At 38.7% G+C, this 22,596-nt stretch overlaps 1 protein-coding gene across 2 annotated transcripts in view; it reads right to left on the bottom strand.

Annotated features, from left to right (window-relative positions):
* Positions 1-22,596, bottom strand: part of LOC124607457 — a 202,835-nt gene that overhangs the window by 13,937 nt on the left and 166,302 nt on the right. For both annotated transcript variants that reach the window (XM_047139791.1, XM_047139792.1), the window contains 2 exons: positions 21,450-21,614; positions 115-278 (listed from right to left, as the gene is read on the bottom strand). In XM_047139791.1, the coding sequence (XP_046995747.1) occupies positions 115-278; positions 21,450-21,614 (329 nt within the window). The remainder of the gene's footprint in view (positions 1-114; positions 279-21,449; positions 21,615-22,596) is intronic.

Genomic DNA, 22,596 nt, shown 5'->3' with positions numbered 1-22,596 from the left:
GAAAAAGAACACACACACACACACACACACACACACACACACACACACACACACACACTGGTGGGCAGACGGGGTTAGTGAATGAGGACAAAATAGTAGTCTAAGAACGAGTACCTGTCTTCGCAAACACTATCCACGTGCAGGATAACATCTTGCTCCTCTACTTCCACTTTAAACTGTTCGTCTAGTTCACCAGAAGTATTTGAACTGGAACCCACTACTGAGCACTCGACAGCCAGACGATGACATGGCACCATATCATCTGGGATGGGTGCCATCTGAAATGTAAAATTTTTTACATATAATGTTATGCATTCAGTTTCTATTGGTAACTACTTAATTAACATTCACTGGTTCTCCTAGACAATAGTTAAACTTCCAACAGATAATAATCTTTATGGTAAATTTTATAGTAAATAAGATACACTATTTACAGATATATTGACTGTCAAATACCATTTTAATAATGACGGGCTGTAACTAGAATGAAGAGCAATGTAACTTCATTTTTTCCTGCCTTACAGCTTGACTATATGCACTATTGTTCTGTAATTACCCCTTTATCTCTTTTACAAAAAGTCTCTCAACTGTGACAACATGACAGTTAATTTCTACTTCCGGTCTGTCTCTCGGTCCTTGTTTAATCCATCTGCAAAATTTGACAAGCCTAGATCATCACTGTACAAGCACCAACTGAGGACACTGAAGAGGTTGTTAAAGACGGCTTTTATGAAGAACTAGATCAACTGTGGAATGAGTTCTCCTCGTATGATACAAAATTAATCATAGGTGACTTTAATGCGAAGATCGGGAAGGAGGAAGCATTCCGGCCTACAACTGGGAAAAAAAGTTTGTGTAACATTTCGAATGATAATGGCACAAGGGTGGTTAATTTTGCTGTTTCAAAAGACATGATTGTTGAGAGCACATATTTCAAAAGGAAGGACATTCATAAAGCAACTTGGGTCTCTCCGGATGGGTCACACCCAAAACCAAATTGATCATGTTCTTGTAGATCGGAGATGGCACACTAGTATAGAAAATGTTAGGACTTTCAGGGGAGCAGACTGTGATTCTGATCATTTTCTTGTAGTTGCCAAAGTTCACCAATGGCTGTCTACAGCAACATCAATGTGTCACAATGCAGAACTTGTTAGGTTCGACACTGACAAGCTAAATGATGAAAAGTTTAGAAGAAGGTACATGATAGAAATTTCAAATAGGTTTGATGCTCTCAGGACACACGAAGATCGAGGCGAGGATGTAAATAAACAGTGGATCACTGTGAGGAATAATATCAAAGAGGCAGCAAAGGTCACAATAGGTACAATTAAGAAGAACAGGAGGAAACCATGGTTTGATGAGGAATGCAAGAAATTGGTAGAGGAAAGGAGAAAAGCACAATTAGATTGGGATAGAATGGGAGACAGAAGACGAGAGGAGTTCTTGAACTTGAGAAGGGAAGTTGGTCGTAGGCTACGGGCAAAGAAGAGGGGTTATCTGAACAATCAAATTACAAAAATGGAAACAAACATAAAACAAAAAACATTAGGGAACTTTACCTAGACATAAATGGGTATAGGAAGGGCTTCAGGGCCAGGACAAATGCACTTCGAGGGGATGCTGGGGGAATACTGACAGACCCCAGTGCTATACTAAGTAAATGGAGGGCGCATTTTGAGCATCTATTAAATGTACACCAGGAAGCAGGAAATGAACAGGCGTACGAAATACATACAGCAGATCCCCAGATACCTGAGCCAACGTTAAAGGAAGTAAGAAATGCAATCAACAAATTGAAAAACCATAAAGCACCAGGATCAGACTGCATAACTGCAGAATTAGTTAAAAACGGGGGATAGAAATTGGTGGAAGTAGTTCACAAAGTGATAACTAAAGTATGGAACTCAGAGATGATACCTGAAGAGTGGCAGGAGTCGATTCTGATCCCAGTTCTCAAGATGGGAAACAAAATGGATTGTAGTAATTATAGAGAGATATCGCTATTACCAGTATGTCCCAAAATTTTCTCGAATATTCTGCTAAGCAGGCTTACACCATATTCAGATGAAATTGTGGGGGATTACCAAGCCGCCTTTCGGAGGAACAGATCAACTATAGACCAAATATTCACCCTGCGTCAAATTTTGGAAAAGAAATGGGAATACAATAAACCAGTTCATAATCTTTTCATAGATTTTACAAAAGCATATGACTCAGTATTGCAATCAAAATTGTACAGAATTCTTTTGGAACTTGGAATACCAAAGAAGTATGTTAGACTTATAGCAGCGAGTTTGAAAAACACAAAGGGTAGAGTACGCATGGGGAAATTGGAGTCAGAAGAATTTGTAATAAAGAACGGACTTAAGCAGGGAGATGCCCTGTCTCCACTACTTTTTAATTTAGTCCTAGAATATATTGTACGAATGGCAGCAGATAATTCAGAGTGTGTGGAGTTAAATGGAAATATTAAGATATTAGGGTATGCAGATGATCTAAACATCATTAGCGATAGGAAAGAATCTGTAACAGCAAAAGCGAATGCGTTAATCAAGGCTAGTGAAGATGTAGGTCTGAGGATAAGTGAAGACAAAACTAAATACCTGGTTACTACTAGAATGCCAACAGCAGCAGATCAGGAAATGTTAAGAGTTGGAGACATGCAGTTTGAAAAAGTGAACACATGTAAGTATCTAGGCATGGACATCACTTCGAGAAATGAGATTGATTCCGAAATGAAGAAGAGATTACGGGCGGGAAATGCGTGCTACTTCTCACTGAATAGATTACTTTCATCACGGATATTGTCTAGGAATTTAAAGATTAGAATATACAAAACTATTATTCTCCCAGTTATGCTGTATGGGTGCAAGACTTGGTCTCTCACTGTGCAAAATGAAAAGCCGTTTCGAATATTTGAAAACAAAATTTTGAAGAAAATTTTCGGAGAAAAAAGGGATGACATTAGCGGAGAGTGGCGAAAACTGCACAACGAAAAGCTTCACAAACTCTATTCAAGCCCTGACATAATCAGTATTATTAAATTCTGTAAAGTTTGGAAGGTAAGAGACGAGATACTGGCAGAAGTAAAGCTGTGAGGACCGGGTGTGAGTCGTGCTTCGGTAGCTCAGATGGTAGAGCACTTGCCCGCGAAAGGCAAAGGTCCCGAGTTCGAGTCTCAGTCGGGCACACAATTTTAATTTGCCAGGAAGTTTCAAACTACCACTACTTCAGATCTGAACTAAAGAGGTGGTAGCAGTTCATGAAAGTATTATAAATAATAAAACAGGAAAGTGGGACAGAAAAACTACAACAATTCTAGAAATAATATGGTTGGGTGCACTATAATGTATAAAACAGACGCAGTATGAAACCCAACTGCTGTATATAGTACCATGGAATGACCTATTCGGATTTGACTGATGGAGAAAACCTAGCTGACTCCATTATCATCAGGACATACTGTACTATACGAATGAAGACATCCTACACAAACAATGAAAATCTGCATTGTCCACCAATGAATGACCATACGAACAGGAATAGTTAGTCTAAGCCATAAAAGCACAATGGCACACAAAGACCATATGTAGAAATGAAATCAACAAATGACATGGTAACCAAACAATGAAAAACATATTCCACGGAATCCTGTAAAGTGTAACCACCTATCATCAATATAGTTGAAATCATGGTAGTGATTGAATATAGAAAATTAGTCACAACCAAAACATAATATTACTGCCTGACCTTCATAAGAAGGCAACAAGATAGCCAATAAGACCTACATATGGCAAGATCAAAACCACCCACCTGTATACTAGATAGTGGCTGAATTTTCAAACGACAAACATATGTATGTCATATGTGAAAGTAACAAGTCTACACACCTAGTTAGGACATACAACAATGTAGTAAAGTACTGAACATCAAGTAATAGTAAGACAGTCAAACATATGTAAATATCTGTTTCTTTTTTAACCCTGCGTGGTAGTGCAATTTCATTTGATATATTTGACTGTTCCCTTATAATTTTCATGTGTATATGATCGTCTACCTCTGGTTGGAAATTGTTATTAACTGCAATGTCTTTGAAGACGTGTATTTCACACTCCCTTCACTTATCCTGGTCCAGTGGGATTTTAAGCATCAAACTGATCAAACTGTAGAAAAATGCCATTTTGTATTTCTCAAATTGAAAGGAATAATAGCATCTGTGGTGGTCAGTTTCTCATATATAACACCCAAGAAATTGATTTATTTTACTGCGTTCTTCAATTTCTTCTCTAATGGTGATATTGTGGTGTAAACTGTTGAAAGCACGCATAATGTGTTGCGGGTCATTGTCTTTATGTTCATATAGCAATACAGTGTCGTCAACATGTCTATAATAATATAAAATGTGTCTCAGAACATCCTGACACTATCTTAAGCAAATCATCTCTAGATGTTTTAGAAAAATATTAGCCAAGGTACCAGATAGGCAACAACCCATGGCTCTTCCATCACATCATTTATATATTTGTCCATTGAAAGATAAACAATTATAAGATAATATTAACTAATGTAACCTTACAAAATTATCTATTTCACCTGGTGTCAGACATCGGTGTTTTACAAAATTCTTTCTTACAACTTTCGCCTATCTGAACACTGGTACATGTCTGTTACGTCTAAAAACACCCACTTAAAACCTCCTGGGATCTGAGTGCCTTTGATTTTATTTATGTCGTCATGAGCATTCAGCAAGGAATACTGTTGTTCAAAGGTATATTTTTTAACCAAAGTTTATTCAAAGGTATATTTTTTTAACCAAAGTTTATTCAAAGGTATATTTTTTTAACCAAAGTTTATTCAAAGGTATATTTTTTTAACCAAAGTTTATTCAAAGGTATATTTTTTTAACCAAAATTTATTCAATCTGGTACTTTATCTACATACTGGGCTCTCTCTATAATTAACAGTTGGTCTCGCCAGATAATTTTCTTTATGGATCTTTGGCTGTGCTCACAAATTAGGTGCATCTGGATTCATTACATTACCTGTTTTACGGAATTTCTCATCAAAAAGGAAAGTAGCTGTTTTCAAGGTATTCTTAATTGGACCACTAACTAGTTGGATGATACCCTACTATCAAATTTGACCACCGTGGCATTAGCTATAGCTGTGCCACAACTGTCGGTACCCTTGTCAGCTGAAAGCTGAATACAGTGGTCACCAATGTGTTTTAATGTCAACAATAGCATTTTCATACACTTGTTTCAAGCAATTTTTGCACAGTATCAATTTATCTGGTACACAGCGGCCACTGCTACTCACCAGGAAGCCTTTAGCACATTCTAAGGCACATCAGCCAACACTAAAGGCTCACCCAAGTTTAGATTAAAGCTGTCCACTGCCCACTGCACTACTTGTCACAAAGGAAATTAATTGCTGACACTTCTGTATGTCCTCTTGCTTAGTGATGCTTGTATGGTAGTGCAGAATGATTGTGTTGAAGGAAATGTGACATGGCTTACATAAAATTAAAAGAAACAAATACTAAGAAGATGGCGGTAACTGAAAAATAATGATGTCAACTTCAATTGAATAACATATGCATTTCAGTAAACTAAATTTCAATTTGAAAATTTGAGGTAAGAAGACTGGTAGATAACATAAATGATAAAAAACCTGTTCTTACTTTCTTGTTTTTGACAAGTTTGGCACTTGTGAAAATATATCTCTCTAATGTCAAATGGTATTTAACTAAAGGCTAGCTGGGTTTGTCACAATGCAGCAGCATGTAGACATATTCTCAAAGCTACAATGTGTCACATACAGCGTTGAGTACAGTACTGATTATATCTCTTACACCTTCCAACATATAAAAGTAAGTTGACTCAAGTGTCCCCGATGCAGCAGTGTGCTGACACATTATTGAATTATACGGACAAATAACATTGCACCGCACACAAGCTCGATTTCAGTGCAGTGTGTAAATTTAATTATTGAGCTTTTTCTTAAAATGTGCAGCTTCACATTATTGTTTTTCCTTAGTATTAATTCTGAAAATATATTGAAAAACTGTGTTTTCTGCAAAAGACTTAACCCCTATCTTTACTGTGAAAGTCTTATTTACCCCTTTTTAGGATATGTAAGGTTAAAACATTCAAACCTGAGCCCTACACATCACATTGACATCATGTTCTTGCATCATTTGACATGCTAGTGCGACCTGCCCTTCCCATCATTTGAGGACTTTAGCTGAATAAGCCAACAAAGTGTGAATGTAGGGTCACAGATGGCTGTGGCATGTCATTTGCTTCTTTCTGTGTAGTCTAGGAATGTGTTATTGCAATTTAAAATTTTGCTCTCTCTTCGGGAAATGACTTGTAGGCAGTACTGCATTTCAGAAAAGGAGCCTATTACAAAACTTGTAAACTGTGTTTTATACAAAAGTTCGGAGTTCACTGATATTTCAGGTGACTAAAAGGCCATGACAATATTGATGACAACAGTAAGAAAAGTGCAACAAACTGTTCATTTATATTCTGGACATATGGATATTCAATTATGATACCTAGCACCATAACCTCTTAAGACTAGACTAGATTAGATTCAGTTTTCGTTCCATAGACCCAGAAAATAAGATGATTCTCGTGGGTGTGGAACAGGTCAGAAAGTATAACATAAAAAACATAAAACATTTGAATATAATACTTACTACCCTGACCATTTGTCAGAAGCCTGTCAAAATAGGTGAATACAATACAGTAAACTGGAATAGCTAATATTTACAAAATTAATATGCTGTCAGAAAAAAAAACATTGTTATGCAGTACAAATAAATTTATCATACACAAAATACCTAATCTTGACTGTTGTCACCAAGTGCTTTCAAAACTGAAATGTAACAGACATTTTTAATTAAGCTGGCCTAATAATCTCTGTTAAGATATTCATCTATAGAGTAGGAGAAGTTGCCTATCAAAAAGTCTTTTGAACTCTGTTCATATTGTGCTTTATCTGAAACCAAGTTTTTAATGGCTGCTGGCAATTTATTGAGAATGTGTGTTCCTGAATACTGCATCCCTTTTTGGACCAAGGTAAGTAATTTTGGATCTTTATGTATACTGTTCATATTCCTGGTATTGGTACTGTATACTGAGCTATTGGTTGGAATAGAGATGTATTACTTGCAACAAACTTCATTAAGGAATAAATATACTGCGAAGCAGTGGTTAGAATACAAAGTTCCTTGAACAGGTTTCTACATGATGTTCTAGAATTTACACCACAAATGATTCTTATTACACGCTTTTGCACGCTAAAAACTTTTGCTCGGTTTGATGAGTTACCCCAGAATATGATCCCGCATGACATAATAGAATGAAAGTAAGAAAAATATGGAAGTTTTTTTTATATTTATATCTCCTACAGCTGATATCATTCTCACTGCAAATACACACTTGTTTAAGCGCTTAAGCTGTTCTGTGGTGTGTCCTTTCCAAATGAATTTATTATCGAGTTGCAATCCCAGAACACTGTCAACCTCTTCGACCTGCATGTCTTCATATGTTATACACATGCTGGAAGGAAATCTCTTACAGGTTCTGAACTGAATATGATGGGTCTTTTCACTGTCTTTAACGACAGTGAATTAGCTTCACACCATCTATTAACGTCAGGGAAAATTTGATTAGTAGCCCTTTCTAAATCTGTATTTGACTCGCTACTTATTGCAATGTTTGTATCATCGGCAAACAAAATGAACTTAGCATCTGGCAATGTAACAGACGAGAGATCATTAATGAACACAAGAAAAAGCAACGTACCCAAGACGGACCCAATCTGATGAGACTGACTGCTTACTGCACAGATATTTCGCAACGACACCCTTTGTTTCCTGTTAGTTAGATAAGACTCAAACCATTTCACAGCACTAAAGGTGACACCATAATATTCTAATTTACTTAAGAGAATGGTGTGATTCACACAGTCTAAGGCTTTTGAGAGGTCACAGAAAATGCTAGAAGCCTCTGGTTTATTATCTAATGCATTAAGTATGTTCTCACTGTAACTGTAAATAGCTTTCTCTATATCAGAAACCTTAAGAGATCCAAACTGTGACTTGGACAATATATTATTTGCAGTCAGATGATTGAGGGGACACTTTAACACAACCATTTCAAATATTTTTGAGAAAGGTGGCAAAAGTGAAAGATGGCATCAATGTAATGCCGAAACTGGTAGCACATAAGAAGTTTATAAAATAAATTTCTATAATACATATGGCTGTTGGTAAATTATTGCATCAAGAAATCAAGAAAAAGTGAAATTGGTCAATAGTTTGATGGCATCTCTTTATTCCCCTTCTTGTAAAGTGGCTTAACTTCAGCATATTTTAGCCAGTCTGGAAATGTTCCAAAGATACGAGATTGATTACACAAATAAATTAAGATAGATCTCAGCTAGCATGAGCACTCTTTGATTAACTTCATTGGTATGTTATCGTTCCCACTAGAATAATTAGATTTTAAGGATTTTATGATGGATGCTACTTCTTTGGAAGACGTGTCATTTCCATTTTACTCAAGTTATTTTTAAAGATTGGTCTCAGAGACTGGTTTCACAGAATGGGCATATGATTAGTGAAACTGAACACTTCAAATTTCTAGGTGTTCGGATAGATAGTAAACAGTCATGGAAAGCCCATGTTCAGGATCTTGTTCAAAGACTTAATGCTGCCATTTTTACTATTCTAACATAATCTGAAGTAAGTGATCGTTCAACACAAAAATTAGTCTACTTTGCTATGTTCATTCACTTATATTTTGTGGTATTATATTTTGGGTAACTCTTCCCATTCCAAAAAGTAATTTCTGGATCAGAAACAGGCAATTCAGGCAATAGGTGGCGTAAGTTCATGAACCTCTTGTGGACCCCTGTTCACTAATCTGGGTATTATCCAGCCTGGATTTGGATCAGACTTCCTTAACGCTTGTGCAGAAAGGTGTGCATGCAGTATACTGCTGCATCCATTTTTAATAAGCTACCACAAGAATTCAAAAACCTTAACAGTAATCCACATGCTTTCAAATTGAAAACAAAGAGTTTCCTCATGGGTCACTCCTCTCATTCAGTTGAGGAGTTCTTCGAAAAATTAGGCTAATTCTTATGTTATATTGTTGACTGCGTTTATTTAAACTTATGGCTTGACTTTTTCTGGATTCATAGACATTTTATTTTTGTCTATTATTACTGGTATGTTGTAATTTCATGTACTGACATGTTCCATGACCTTGGAGATTTGTTTCTCAATTTGGTTGGTTGGTTGGTTGGTTGGTTTAAAAGGGGTGAAAGGGACCAAACTGCTTGGTTATCGGTCTTTTGCTCCTGTTAGAACAATCATACAGGGGAAAGAAGAAAACAAACGAAACAGAGAGCACAATACTGAAATGAAGGAAATATGACAAGAATGACAGAAAGGCAACAAACACTACAAAGAACAAAGGAGAACAACAAAACCACAGAGTGATGCAAGAAAAAATGTAGAAGAGATCAAAACAAGAAAGCAGATTACCATGGCTGGCTGGCCATGATAATAAAAAGAAGAAGCCAGCCACTCTGCAACACATTAAAACCTCTCTAAAAGCAACAGGGTGGAGGACACAGAGGGACAAAGGACTTATGCTGAAACTTAGATCAAATGATCAAACCCACCCTCACAAATAAAACCTAAAACTAAAGCTGCTGTCGAGGCACTGTTGCCCAACACCGAAGGTAGGGTGCTGGGAAAGTTAAAAGTCCACCTCAGAGCGGCTAAAAGTGGGCAGTCCAGCAAGATGTAGATGACAGTCAGAATGGAGCCACAGTGACACCGAGGTGGCGCCTTGCGATGGAGGAGGTAACCATGTGTCAGCCATGTATGGTCAATGCGGAACCGGCATAGGGCAACAGATTCCCTGCAAGTGACTCGCATGGATTACCGCCACACACATTTGTTGTCGCCTTGATAGCAAGGAGTTTATTTGGTGTACTCAGGGTGCGCCATTCAGTATCCCAGTTCGCGAAAGCTTTGTGGCGGAAGACCACTTGCAAATCGATCTCCAGCAGGCCAATCTCCAGAGATGGTTTACTTTACTGGTGGCCAGTTTGGACAGGCAGTCAACAAGTTCATTGCCCAGTATCCCAATATGTTCTGGGGTGCAAATGAAGGTCACTGAGCGTCCACTGGTTCAGAGGGCATTAAGAGACTCCTGCATTAACAGTACCAAATGATGCCTAGGGAAGTACTGGTCGAGAGCTTGTAGGCTGCTAAAGGAGTCACTACAAATGATGAAGGACTCACCAGAGCAGGAGCAGATATGATCAAGAGCATGATAGATGGCAACCAACTCTGCAGTGAAAATGCTGCAGTCATCCAGAAAGGAGTGTTGTTCAGTATGGCCAATGTAACCATAAGCATAGCCAACAAGACCGTCAACCAGTGAGCCATTGGTGTAGATTATTTCTGAGCCCTCAAACTCGCCAAGAAGAGAGATAAAATGCCAACGAGGGCCTCAGGTGGAACTGAGCCTTTGGGGGCTTGCAATAGGTCCAGCCGAAGCTGTGGTCGAGGTATGGTCCATGGAGATGTATGGAAGTGGGCCTGCAGAAAGGTGGTAAGGGGAAAGCGTCGAGTTCATGAAGAAGTGACCGGACATGGATGGTGAAGGGATTCCCAGTTCTGGGTCGCTGTTGCAGGAGATAGACTGCCGTGTTGGGGAAAAGACAACGGTAATTTCGATGGCGATGTGAACTATGGATGTGGCCAATATAATTTGTGAGCAATAGTGGCTACCGGAGCCGCAATGGAGGAATGCCAGCTTCCACAAGGAGGCTGTTCAAGTGGCTAGATCGGAAGGCTTCTGTCGCGAGGTGACTCAATTTGGTCCAACGGAACTTGAGATGTAAATAAAATATTCCATTGTACTGTTCACCAAACCTGATAACGCCAAGCTCTCAGTAACGGAAATGAAGTACTTGTTTAAAAGGTTTGCAACAATACAAGCACTTGTCACCAAAGTCTCATTTATTTTTAGAACTATCTTTTCCTCTACCTTTTTTGGTCCCACCTGTCTCTATATTCACAATATCCCATACAGTTTTTACTTTTTAACCCGATGTAATTATCTTTTTCTCATAATAAAGCTGCTTCGATTTCTGGATTACTTGCTTCAATATTTTGCAGTATTCTTTGTAACGCATTACAAAGCTAACATCAGAGCTGCTCCTAGATAGTAGATACAGTCTCCTGTTTGTCCCACATGATATCTTTACTCCTTGAGTAATTCAGATTTTATTTTTTTACTTCTGTGTGATTTGAGTTACCTTGAGGGAAAAAAAAATTCTAAAGTGGAGGTAACTTTATTAGTGAATGCTTTGTATTTTCCATTTGAGTCGGAAGTATTATAAACATCTATCCAGTTCATGTCTTTGAGTAATTTCCCGAATTTCTCAATTTTTGACTTATTTATTACCTTCCTGTGCTCAGATTTAATAGATTTTTTTTTTTTTATTCTGAGAAGTTTCAACATTTAACACAACAAGATGCTGCATGTCGTGATCAGGTAGCCCATTTACTATAGGTTTTGTGATATGGCTTTTTCCCTAGATTTGTGTACAAAAATATTATCTAAAGAAGTCTCAGAGCATTTACATATCCTAGTTGCAAATTTCATAGTAGGAACTAAATTGAATGATACTGTTACTGAATGCAATAATTGTTCACTGATTCCTTGTTTTTTACTGTGAGATCGGACAAGGGAGTTTCCAGATTTTTTTATGAAGAGATTAAAATTTCCTGAAGATGATCTGTATATACCCACTATTATAATGGACTTATCATGAAATACTACTACTGTTGCACAAGCTTCTAAATGTTAATCTGACTAAAAGTTATTACTATCAATATTCTTGAAATCAAAACAGTTTCTGATAAATATGGCAACTCCTCTTTTCGCCATCGTTTCACTACACGCGTAAGAAGCTAACTTGAACCCTGCAACATTTAACATATCTGTACCAGTGGTCACATGACGTTCAGAGAGGAAGATTATATCAACTGGTTTACTCAACTCTAATTCTTCACACTCATTAAGCTTACACCTTAGTCCTCGGATATTCTGATTCCATAAGGATAACTGATTTTCTGCACTGTCAGAATTACAACTGGATGAACCTAATGTTCCTGTAAATTTTTTAGTATCTTTAGTTTTAATCTGAGGCTTTCTGCATGAATTGTGTACATTAAAATTTGCTATCTGGCTGCCTGTTTTATCAAAGTAAATGTCATTTTCAGCCTGTCTCTGAACATATTTGGTTCTGCCCTCCCTACCCTAAAGAACTGCTGTTCTGTCACTTGTAATCACTGGTACTTTACCACTTGCGACAGTGCCCCCCCCCCCCCCCCCAAGTTATTTGCTATTAGCCCACACAGTTTTCCCTTCCCTTCACTGTTAAGGTGAAGGCCATGCCTAGTATAGTCCCACCTGCTGACTGAGTCAACAGGAACCACATCGACATGAGACTCCATACCTGATCCAAGCAGCCATTCCACCTCTAAATTACCTCTCCAAACAGAAGGGTTTAAATGAAGCAAGTCATGGTGCATCAGAACAGACACAAGCCCAATACCAGTATGTCCCATTGCTGAAGCTATCTTTACCAGGTCACTCTTGACTGAATAATTAGGGTTCCTATCTATGCTGTTGCTAGCCCCACCTACATTTACCATGGTTGTCTTCCTTTGTGAAGTCTTCGCAATGTGAACCTACATCCTATATCACCTGACCCAGACTTGCACTAAATTTGAAAAAACTTGTGACCTGGTAACCTGACCCTAGCTCATTTTTTCACGAATTTCCTGACTTCTTACTTTTCAGACCCATTTTGAAAGTTTGTTGTGTCCTGCCTACTCCTAAATCTACTTGTGGCTCATAAGTTTCCAACTGTGACAACAAATCAAACCTGTTTTCCACATTGACAACAAAACTGTCTGAGAATGTCTTATTCCTTTTTCTTCTATGACCTGTTGTCACTTCCCACTTCTATTTTCCCTTCTCCCCCCCCCCCCCCCCCCTCCCCTCTCTACAGCAAACCCTACACCAGTGAGTCTGGTTTATTTCCCCAATTCCCGAGCCGCTACAGTCACCCGCATGAGAGAAACTGCAACACCCTCACACCACACCCCAGAACTAACAATCTTATGGCAAGTCATACACTTCTCACTCATGGCAAACAAATTTTAGCATTAGTTTAATTGCATTTGCAAAGGACTGAGTTTGTTAATATGTCGTCGTCCTCTCCATTTAGCAGACTGTTTGAGAACCAGCCTCACCAAAATATCATTCTGAACCTCTACATATGAATAAGCACTGTCTTAAACACACAAGACAAATTTTCAGTATAAAATAAATTATACCCAATTTTTTTCCACATATATTTGCACTTGTGTCACCTGAACGCCAATTTAAATTGGACTCCTATTGTACCTATGCCACATTTAAGCCATACACTTCTGATGAACTTCATTCTTATCCGTTTTTGTAAGACAGACTATTGCTCTTTATATTTCCAGTAACTGTGTTGTACCAAACACAGACACTGAAGTTTTTTTAATACACACTCATTAAGCACAGTCTAAAATTAGTGGGAGAACTAAGAAGAAAAATAATCAGGCAATGCCTGTTGCAGATGGAAAAAATAAGAAAAAGACAAACTGTTTTTCTCTCAAAGCAGGAAAACGGACAAGTTCATCAGGTGGCAAACCAGAGATACTGAATATGTTAATTTATTTATTTTTGACAAAACAATTGAACGGTTAGGTTGCAATAACAATAGTATTATGGAAAGGATAGATTGTTACTCTCTGTAAAGAGGACACAATGAGTTGCACACAGGTACAGCATAAAAACTGTTAGACATTGAGCTTCGTTAAATACTGAGCCAAAAGCTCAATGTGTAACAGTTTTTTTGTTGTGCCTGTCTGTGACTCAATTTGTCTTAATTGATGAAAGGAAGAAATTTAAAAATGCAGCAAATGAAGCAGGTGAAAGGGAATACAAACGTTTAAAAAATGAGATTGACAGGAAGTGCAGAGTCGCTAAGGCCGGTATTACACTATCAAATTTCTTTGTCAAAGATTTGATCAAAGATGTGATCAAATATTCCGTCAAATATATTTGACAAAGATCTTTGACTTAGCGCTAGAAGGGGTATTACACTGTCATCATGTTTTTCGTCAAAGTTCAAGATGGCTGACAACAACAACTTGTTATTAACCGCAGCAGTTGCATGTACCACAATTGCACTGTGTGCACATGTGGAAGAGAAAGGGGGGGGACATACCTGGGTGAAGCCGTGGGTTCTGCGACGACACGATAAAAGCATTCAACAAAACTTGTTACATGAGCTTATAGTGGAGGATGTCAAGTCGTACATCAGTTACTTAAGAATGGATGAGCATACATTTCTATTATGTGCTCAATGAAGTGTATCCTCATATCACAAAGCACAATATTCACTTAAAAATTGCTACATCTGCAGAAGACAGGCTCACTGTAACACTCCGATTCCTTGCTACAGCAGAGGGTTGGGTTGGGTTAGGTTAGGTTTCCAATCTTCTTAATCTATTTTTGTACTCAGCGTGCCTCACGTTGACAAGCGCCTCATCAGCTTCATACATCTCTATTAATTTTGTAGTTGTCGGCACAAACCAATTGTATTTACCGGCCATGTTTATAAAAACACTACAGACGACAGAATGCTGCAGCGATGCTAGCACTCCATGTGGTAACATGTCACATTGCAGTGAACAGAAGACAAGCGACTTCTTTGAACAAATCTACAGCGAGGCCCTATATTTGATCAAATATTGGACGACATTTGACAACGTTCCCTATTACACCATCAAATATCTTTGACAAAGATATTTGACAAAGAAATTTGATAGTGTAATACCGGCCTAAGCAGGAATGGCTCGAAGACAAATGTAAGGATTTAGAAGCATATTTCACTAGGGGAAAGATAGACACTGCCTACAGGAAAACTAAAGAGGCCTTTGGTGACAAGAAGCGGCTGCATGAATATCAAGGGATCTGATAATAAACCAGTCCTAAGCAAAGTAGGGACAGCTGAAAAGTGGAAGGAGTACATAGAGTGCCTATACAAGGGAGATGAAACTGAAAGCAATATTATAGAAAGTGAAGTGGAGGCAGATGAAGACAAGATGGGAGATATGATACTGTGAGAATAATCTGACAAAGCTCTGAAAGACCTAAGCTGAAACAAGGCTCCAGGAGTAGACGATATTCTATCAGAACTAGTGATAGTCTTGGGAGAGCCAGCCATGACAATACTCTTCTGTCTGGTGTACAGGATGTATGAGACAGGCGAAATACCCTCACACATCAAGAAGAATGTAATAATTCCAAATACAAAGAAAGCTGCTGCCGAGAAGAGTGACAACTTCCGAACTATCAGTTTAATATGTCATGGCTGCAAAATACTAATACGAATTCTTTACATAAGAAGAAGAATGAAATAACTGGTAGAAGCCAACCTTGGGGAAGATCAGTTTGGAGTCTATAGAAATGTTGGAGCATGTGAGGTAATACCGACCAAATGACTTACCGTAGAAGACTGGTTGAGAAAACTCCAACCTATATTTGTAGCATTTGTAGACTTGGAGAAAGTTTTTTGACAATGTTAACAGGAATATTCTCTTCGAAATTGTGAAGGTAGCAGAAGCAAAATACAAGGTGAGAAGGACTATTTACAACTTGTTCAGAAACCAGACAGCAGTTATAAGATTTGAGGGGCACGAAAGGAAGGCACCACTTGAAAAGGGAGTGAGGCAGGTTTGTAGTCTATCTCTGACATTGCTCAATACGTACAATGAACAAGCAGTAAAGGAAGCCAAAGAAAAATCTGGAATACGAATTAAAGTTCAGGGACAACAAATGAAAACATTGAAGTTTTCTGATGAAATTATAATTCTGTCAGAGACAGCAAAAGACTTAGAAAAGCAGTTGAACATAATGGACAGGGTCCTGAAAGGAGGATATAAGATGAACATCAGCAAAAGGAAAAAAACGATAATGGAAAGCAGTCGAATGAAATCAGGTGATGTTGAGGGAATTAGTATAGGAAATGAGACACTTAAAGTAGTAAATGGGTTTTTCTATTTTGGGCAGCACAGTAACTGATGATGGCTGAAATAAAGAGGATATAAAATGTACAAGGCTGAAGTAGAGAGGATATAAAATGTAGACTGGCGATGACAAGAAGAGCTTTTCTGAAGAAGAGAAATTTATTAACATCAAGTGCCTGTAACAAGTTGAGCACCAGTGCTTTCTATCAGCGCTTGGAGTCTGGTACTTTCTCAACACAGCTATGACAATTTACAATTGTTGTACTGATGGTTCCTGTATCTACGGTCTTCCTGTGTTCGGCCTGCACCCTTTGGAGCTGAAGCCCTTCTTGTGTTTTCCTGAGACCCTCTAGCCTAAAAAACAGCCTAGTCCACACCGCACAGCCCCTGCTAGCCATGTAGCCGCCTCCTGCATATAGTGGACACCTGATCCATTCAGCGGAACCCGAAACCCAACCACCCTTTGGCGCAAGTTGAGGAATCTGCAGCCTGCACAGTCGCAGAACCACCTGAGCCTCTGATTCAGACCCTCCACTTGGCTCTGTACCAGAGGTCTGCAATCGATCCTGTCAACTATGCTGCAAATGGTCAGCTCTGCTTTCATCTCGCAAGTAAGACTGGCAGCCTTTACCACTTCTGTCTGCAGCTCGAAACCAGAGAGAATCTCTTATGATCCAAAGTGACACACATTACTGGTACCAACATGTGTAACCATCTGCAGTTGGCTGCACCCTGTACTCTTCATGGCATCCGGGAGGATCCGTTCCACATCTGGAATGACTCCACCCAGTATGCACACGGAGTGCACATTGGTTTTCTTTCCCTTCTTGGCAGTCCCTAAGGGGTCCCATAACACACCTAATGCTGCAGCTCCCAACTAGCAATAATCTCACCCTCTGTAACTGCCTGGATCTTGCAGGCTCAGAGGTTTCCTCTGAAACAGGACAGGTGACAGCATCTAGCTCAGCGACAGTCTCAGCCACAGACAGCACCTGGAACCTATTGGTCAGACAAACTGGGGAAGCCTCACGTGTGGCTGCCTGGGGAGTCTTTTGCCGCCTGCTACACCGTGGGGCAACCCCACACTCTACCACAAGTGAGGGGTCAACCTCAGTGCGAGCAGTGACTGGGCTGCCCGCTGGTGAGGACCGATTGGAGGACTCGGATGTGGTGGATGTCCATTGGATCCCCACGGCCGGCCGGCCGGCCCACCCACAACAGTGGTGGCCATCCAATGCAGCCTCAAGCTGTGTAACCGAAGCCATCATGCCTGAAGCTGAGAGCTAAGTGTCACCAACTCGGCTCGCACCTGCACACAACAATCTTAGTCCCTGTCCATACTAAAGCAAAGCGACCAGCCAATTATTTGTGTGTTTGTGAAGCTAAAGTACCATACTTGGTGGATTCTGTAATTGTACTTGCACACTACAATTGCTGGGCAAAACTATTGGGAAATATGACATCACCAGATATACTTTAAACTTGCTTCATTATTGTGACAAAACAATTTTTTGCTGATGAAATGGTGATGAATGGAGGGGCATGTTTTAGGCAACTGTGAGGGAAATGTTGAAACACAATGGGTTGCACCTTCAAACTAGGCTAACACTTAACGCCTTACATCCATGCAAGCCTGTATTCAGTCATACGATCTTGTTTCAACCAGAGGATGAGGATGATGATGATATCTGTTAATACTGATGTGGTAAAGAAACAGTTATACCTGTAATGGCAGGATTCAACAGTGTATATACTCTGAAAGGATACAAATCCTTTCATTATTTATTGAAAAAGCAACTTCTCATGCTTAAAAGAAATTTGGACACCGTCAAATGTCTGGTGTTTTGCTGAAGACAGTTTACTTCCATGTTCAAATATAGACACCAGGTGGCTGTTCTGTATTGACGGATCAATGGCAAAATGTGCCAGATGAGAACCTTGGGAAGTTGGGACAATGTTCAAATAATGCACATAAATGTCATTTATTATGTCAGAAAGTGCAATGTAACTGATAGGCATATTTTCATTTTCAACATAACATTGAAAAACAATTAAATAAGACCAAAATAAGGAGTATACGGTACTTCAAAAAATAGCCATCAGAAACTAATAGAAAAATTGACAAGAAAGTAATGCTGAAAATGGCCATAAAATATTACAATTTTATCATGTCCCTATTTATACCTCTTACACTTAGTTCACGTTTGCCCTCCTCCAATCCTCGATGAATTTAACAGAACATAGAAGGACAACAATTATTCTTTAGTTCAGCTTTTTAATTCTCAGACAGCATCAGCAGCACTATAAGATTGTTCCCTAACTATGCTGTTGTGCACAGGAAAGTATTTTCGCTGGCCAATTGTAAAAAATTTCAGAAAGACAATTACAAAATTTCCCCATGGTATTATGAATGGCAGCTCTTATTAAATACAAATAAATGTAAGATAATGCTTACAACAAAGGAAAAGAACCTGGTTATAAAATTAGTGGCAAACATCTTGAGCATGTCAAATTGTGTAATAATTTGGAGGTAATAATAAGACAGGATATAGAATGGAATGATGTCATAAAATCAGTATTAGGGAAAGTGAACGTAAGTCTTAGATTTGTTCGAAGGGTTCTGGGAAAATGCAAAGCAACTATAAAGGACATTGCATACAATACGCTACTGCAACCAATTCTTGAGTACTGTTGTAGTGTTTGAAGTCCTTATGAAGTAGCCACAATAAAACATCTCACAAATTCAGACACATGCTGGTAGGATTGCAATAGGGCAGCATTGCCTGTACAAAAGTGTAACAGAAATTCTAGGGGAACCAAATGGAAATCCTTATAAGAAACGCACTCATGACAGTAGCATGTGAACAGTCAGCTAGCCTTGCCATTTGTGAGCTGCTCATTCCCAAATGGCAAATCATAGCACTTCACCCTTTTTGAAAGCTGCTTATGCATTGGATTACGGGCATTTGCTATCTGTAGCGTTGCACGAATCCTCTCCCATGTGTCTCTACTCCGATTACATACTTTCCTTAACATGCCACATGCCCGCGTCACCACCAGGTGACAATCTCATGGGCGATAGTGGTCATAATGTTTTGGCCATCAATGTTCAGTTAAACCCATATTTCTATAGCAATAAAAAAACAGTGTTTGGTGCTGTGTGAACAACATCATAGCTGCATGACAACCCAAAGGCAATAATGAAGTTTGCTGATAGGCCAAACTGGAAGAAGATAAGAGATTTGAAAATCATTTTGCAAGTGTGCCCATCAACTCCTTGAAACTGAAGGCCTTGATGTTACCAATACCTGCTCAAAAGTATTATTATCTAACGAAAACACAAATAAATGTGGATTTCAAAAGGGTTCAAATGGCTCTGAGCACTACGCGACTTAACTTCTGAGGTCATCAGTCGTCTAGAACTTAGAACTAATTAAACCTAACTAACCTAAGGACATCATACACATCCATGCCCGAGGCAGGATTCGAACCTGCGACCATAGCGGTCGCTCGGCTCCAGACTGTAGCGCCCAGAACTGCACAGCGATTCCGGCCGGCAAATGTGGATTTAATCAGTGAAATTTTCTAAATATACATTTTCAGACTTCCAATACATGTTATTACCACATGTCTACAGCATACTTTAGCTTCCTGCATTAGCTAATTTATGCTGCTAGTTGTTAATAGCCATATAACCAGTGTAACAGAAGCTTTAAATAGTCTTAATTAACATTAATTGAAGAACAAAAATAAAGTACTCGTGCACATTCAGCACTAATGAAATATGTTCATTAATATAAACATCATGTCTACCTTTTCCGCCCTGTCAGAACACTGCATTGCATGTATACTTTGTTTTGTATTTGTAATTTAAATTTGTAAAAATGTAAGTGTTCGTTTGCTCAAAATCTTAAATTTCACGAAGTTCTTCCTGAGTGCTTCAAAATTTTGACACAACATTGCATACAAATATTCACTTTTTATAAATCTATTTTTAATGTATGTAATACATAAATAAATAAGTACACATGTAGAGGGGAAACATTATTACCTATCGTCTCGAAAAGTTCTTGACCAATTTACTTAAATTTTTTGAAAGTTACTGTAAGAAATGTATGGACACATATATAGGGCAAAGCTGTTAGAAAAAAGAAAGTTTTATTTATGTTTTATTGGCTTACAGAGGGTAGAAGGAAATGCACATAAAATGCAGAAAGAACAAGATGGACAGGGGGGGGGGGGGGGGGGGGGTGGCCAAGACAAGATGGAGAAAGTGGGGAGGATGTGATGGGCAGAGAGAGGGGAGGAGGATGTGATGGGCAGAGAGAGGGGAGGAGGATGTGATGGGCAGAGAGAGGGGAGGAGGAGGTGATGGGCAGATAGAGGGCAGGAGGAGGTGATCAACAGAGAGAGGGGAAGAAGAGGTGATGGACAGCGAGACAGGAGCTTTCTCTTTACTTTCTTTTCCATTTAACCAAACTGAGCCACCCACCATGTGACAGAGAACAGCTAGTATTTAATAAGAAGTTTGTGGTGAGTCACTAACCTACACCGAGTTTTAGTAATGGTTGTGCTCAGTATTTTTGCATTATAAGTATCTATATGAATTTAAGTAGTAGTCAATAAAAGTGTCATCCAATTAATACATAAGGAATCTTTTGCTATGGAGTCTTGCCAGTAAATGTTTGTGAATATTCTCAAATCTCATCCAGTGCTGCCCACTACAATCTATTTTTTCTTCTCATCCCATCCGGTAAGTCTCCTCTAGTCAGGGGTTCTGGGCAACTTTCCACAAAGCTAACCAGTTCCTAATCTGCCAGTTCTTTTCCTTCATCCCTCTTTTCTTCTGTATCAACCTTCTGCCAAAGGGATGAGCCACTGGCTCTGAAAGACTGCACATTTCATCAACTTCTATTTGTGTTTTCTCCAACTACCACATGGTGAGTAGATGCTTTTATCTGTCAAATTATATTACATGTCCATAATGGTAATTAGAACTTATATCTAATTATACATAAAAAAACAGATTACTGATTTTTAGCACATCTAGTGGCAGCTGTAGTCTGCAAAAAATCTACACATTATATTAAAAACAAGGATAATGCCCAAATTTATAAAAAAGGATTGTTTAGTGTATGTGATCACTGGTTCCACTAGCTCTTTTACATGTTACTATTTTAACAAAACTGCTAAAAGATACAAAATGAAAATGTTGGCAAAATGTCCAAATGTAGGATTACATTAACCATGACTTTAATTTTTATCTCACCCTTTCCATAGGTACTTCAGCTGTATCTCCAAAATCAATAAAATTATTTGTCACATGATCCTGATGCATTTCCATTATAACAGCACGATACCAACACACTCCATCTGGTGTTGCTAAGCACATTTTTCCTTGTTGCAGCATGCTAGAAGGTAGTTTGCCTGCAGTCTGGAATAGCAGAAAAATGTGTCTTACAAATATGCTAAGAAAAACTGCACGCTAAGAAAAAACTGCACAAATACACAATCTGACTATGAAACAGATTAAATTTTGTCAATCTAACATACAGGAAAAAGGTTTACTATTTATTGGTGACACACATGATGCAAGATATTTATAGACCAAATATCACCTAATTACAGCATTAGTGATTAGCGAACAGTATTTTTTGTTCTTTTCTAATCATGCTCACTTTCATTACATTTGTCACACTTCTGCTTCATGTATGTATAATGCAAATTCCTGGATGGAACTACACCTACAATAAGAGAAAGCTAACCATTCATCTATAGCAAATCAGTGTGAGGAGCACAGAAACACGTAACAGGAGACAGTGTCTTTCAAGCACTAGTTCTTTATATAGCAGAAAAAAACTGCACGTGTCACCCCCCCCCCCCCCCCACAAACACACACACACACACACACACACACACACACACACACACACAAAAGCACAAAAGCAAGTACAAGCACAAGCTCACATCGGCGAACCTCAAAGTTTTTATTTCTTCTCCATGGATCTTAATGCCTACTCCGAACTTTTCTTTTGTTCCCTTTACTGCTTGCTCAATATACAGATTGAATAACATCGGGGAGAGGCTACAACCCTGTCTCACTCTCTTCCCAACCACTGCTTCCCTTTCATGCCCCTCGACTCTTATAACTACCATCTGGTTTCTGTACAAATTGTAAATAGCCTTTCACTCCCTGTATTTGACCACTGCCACCTTTAGAATTTGAAAGAGAGTATTCTAGTCAACATTGTCAAAAGCTTTCTCTAAGTCTACAAATGCTAGAAACATATGTTTGCCTTTCCTTAATCTTTTTTTAAGATAAGTCGTAAGGTCAGTATTACCTCACGTGTTCCAATATTTCTACGGAATCCAAACTGATCTACCCAGAGTTGGCTTCTACCAGTTTTGCCATTCAT

This window comes from Schistocerca americana, chromosome 3 (genome assembly GCF_021461395.2).
Source record: "Schistocerca americana isolate TAMUIC-IGC-003095 chromosome 3, iqSchAmer2.1, whole genome shotgun sequence".
NCBI lineage: Eukaryota > Metazoa > Arthropoda > Insecta > Orthoptera > Acrididae > Schistocerca > Schistocerca americana.
Note: the sequence above shows the minus strand (reverse complement) of the source record. Positions and strands in the feature narration are given on the sequence as shown.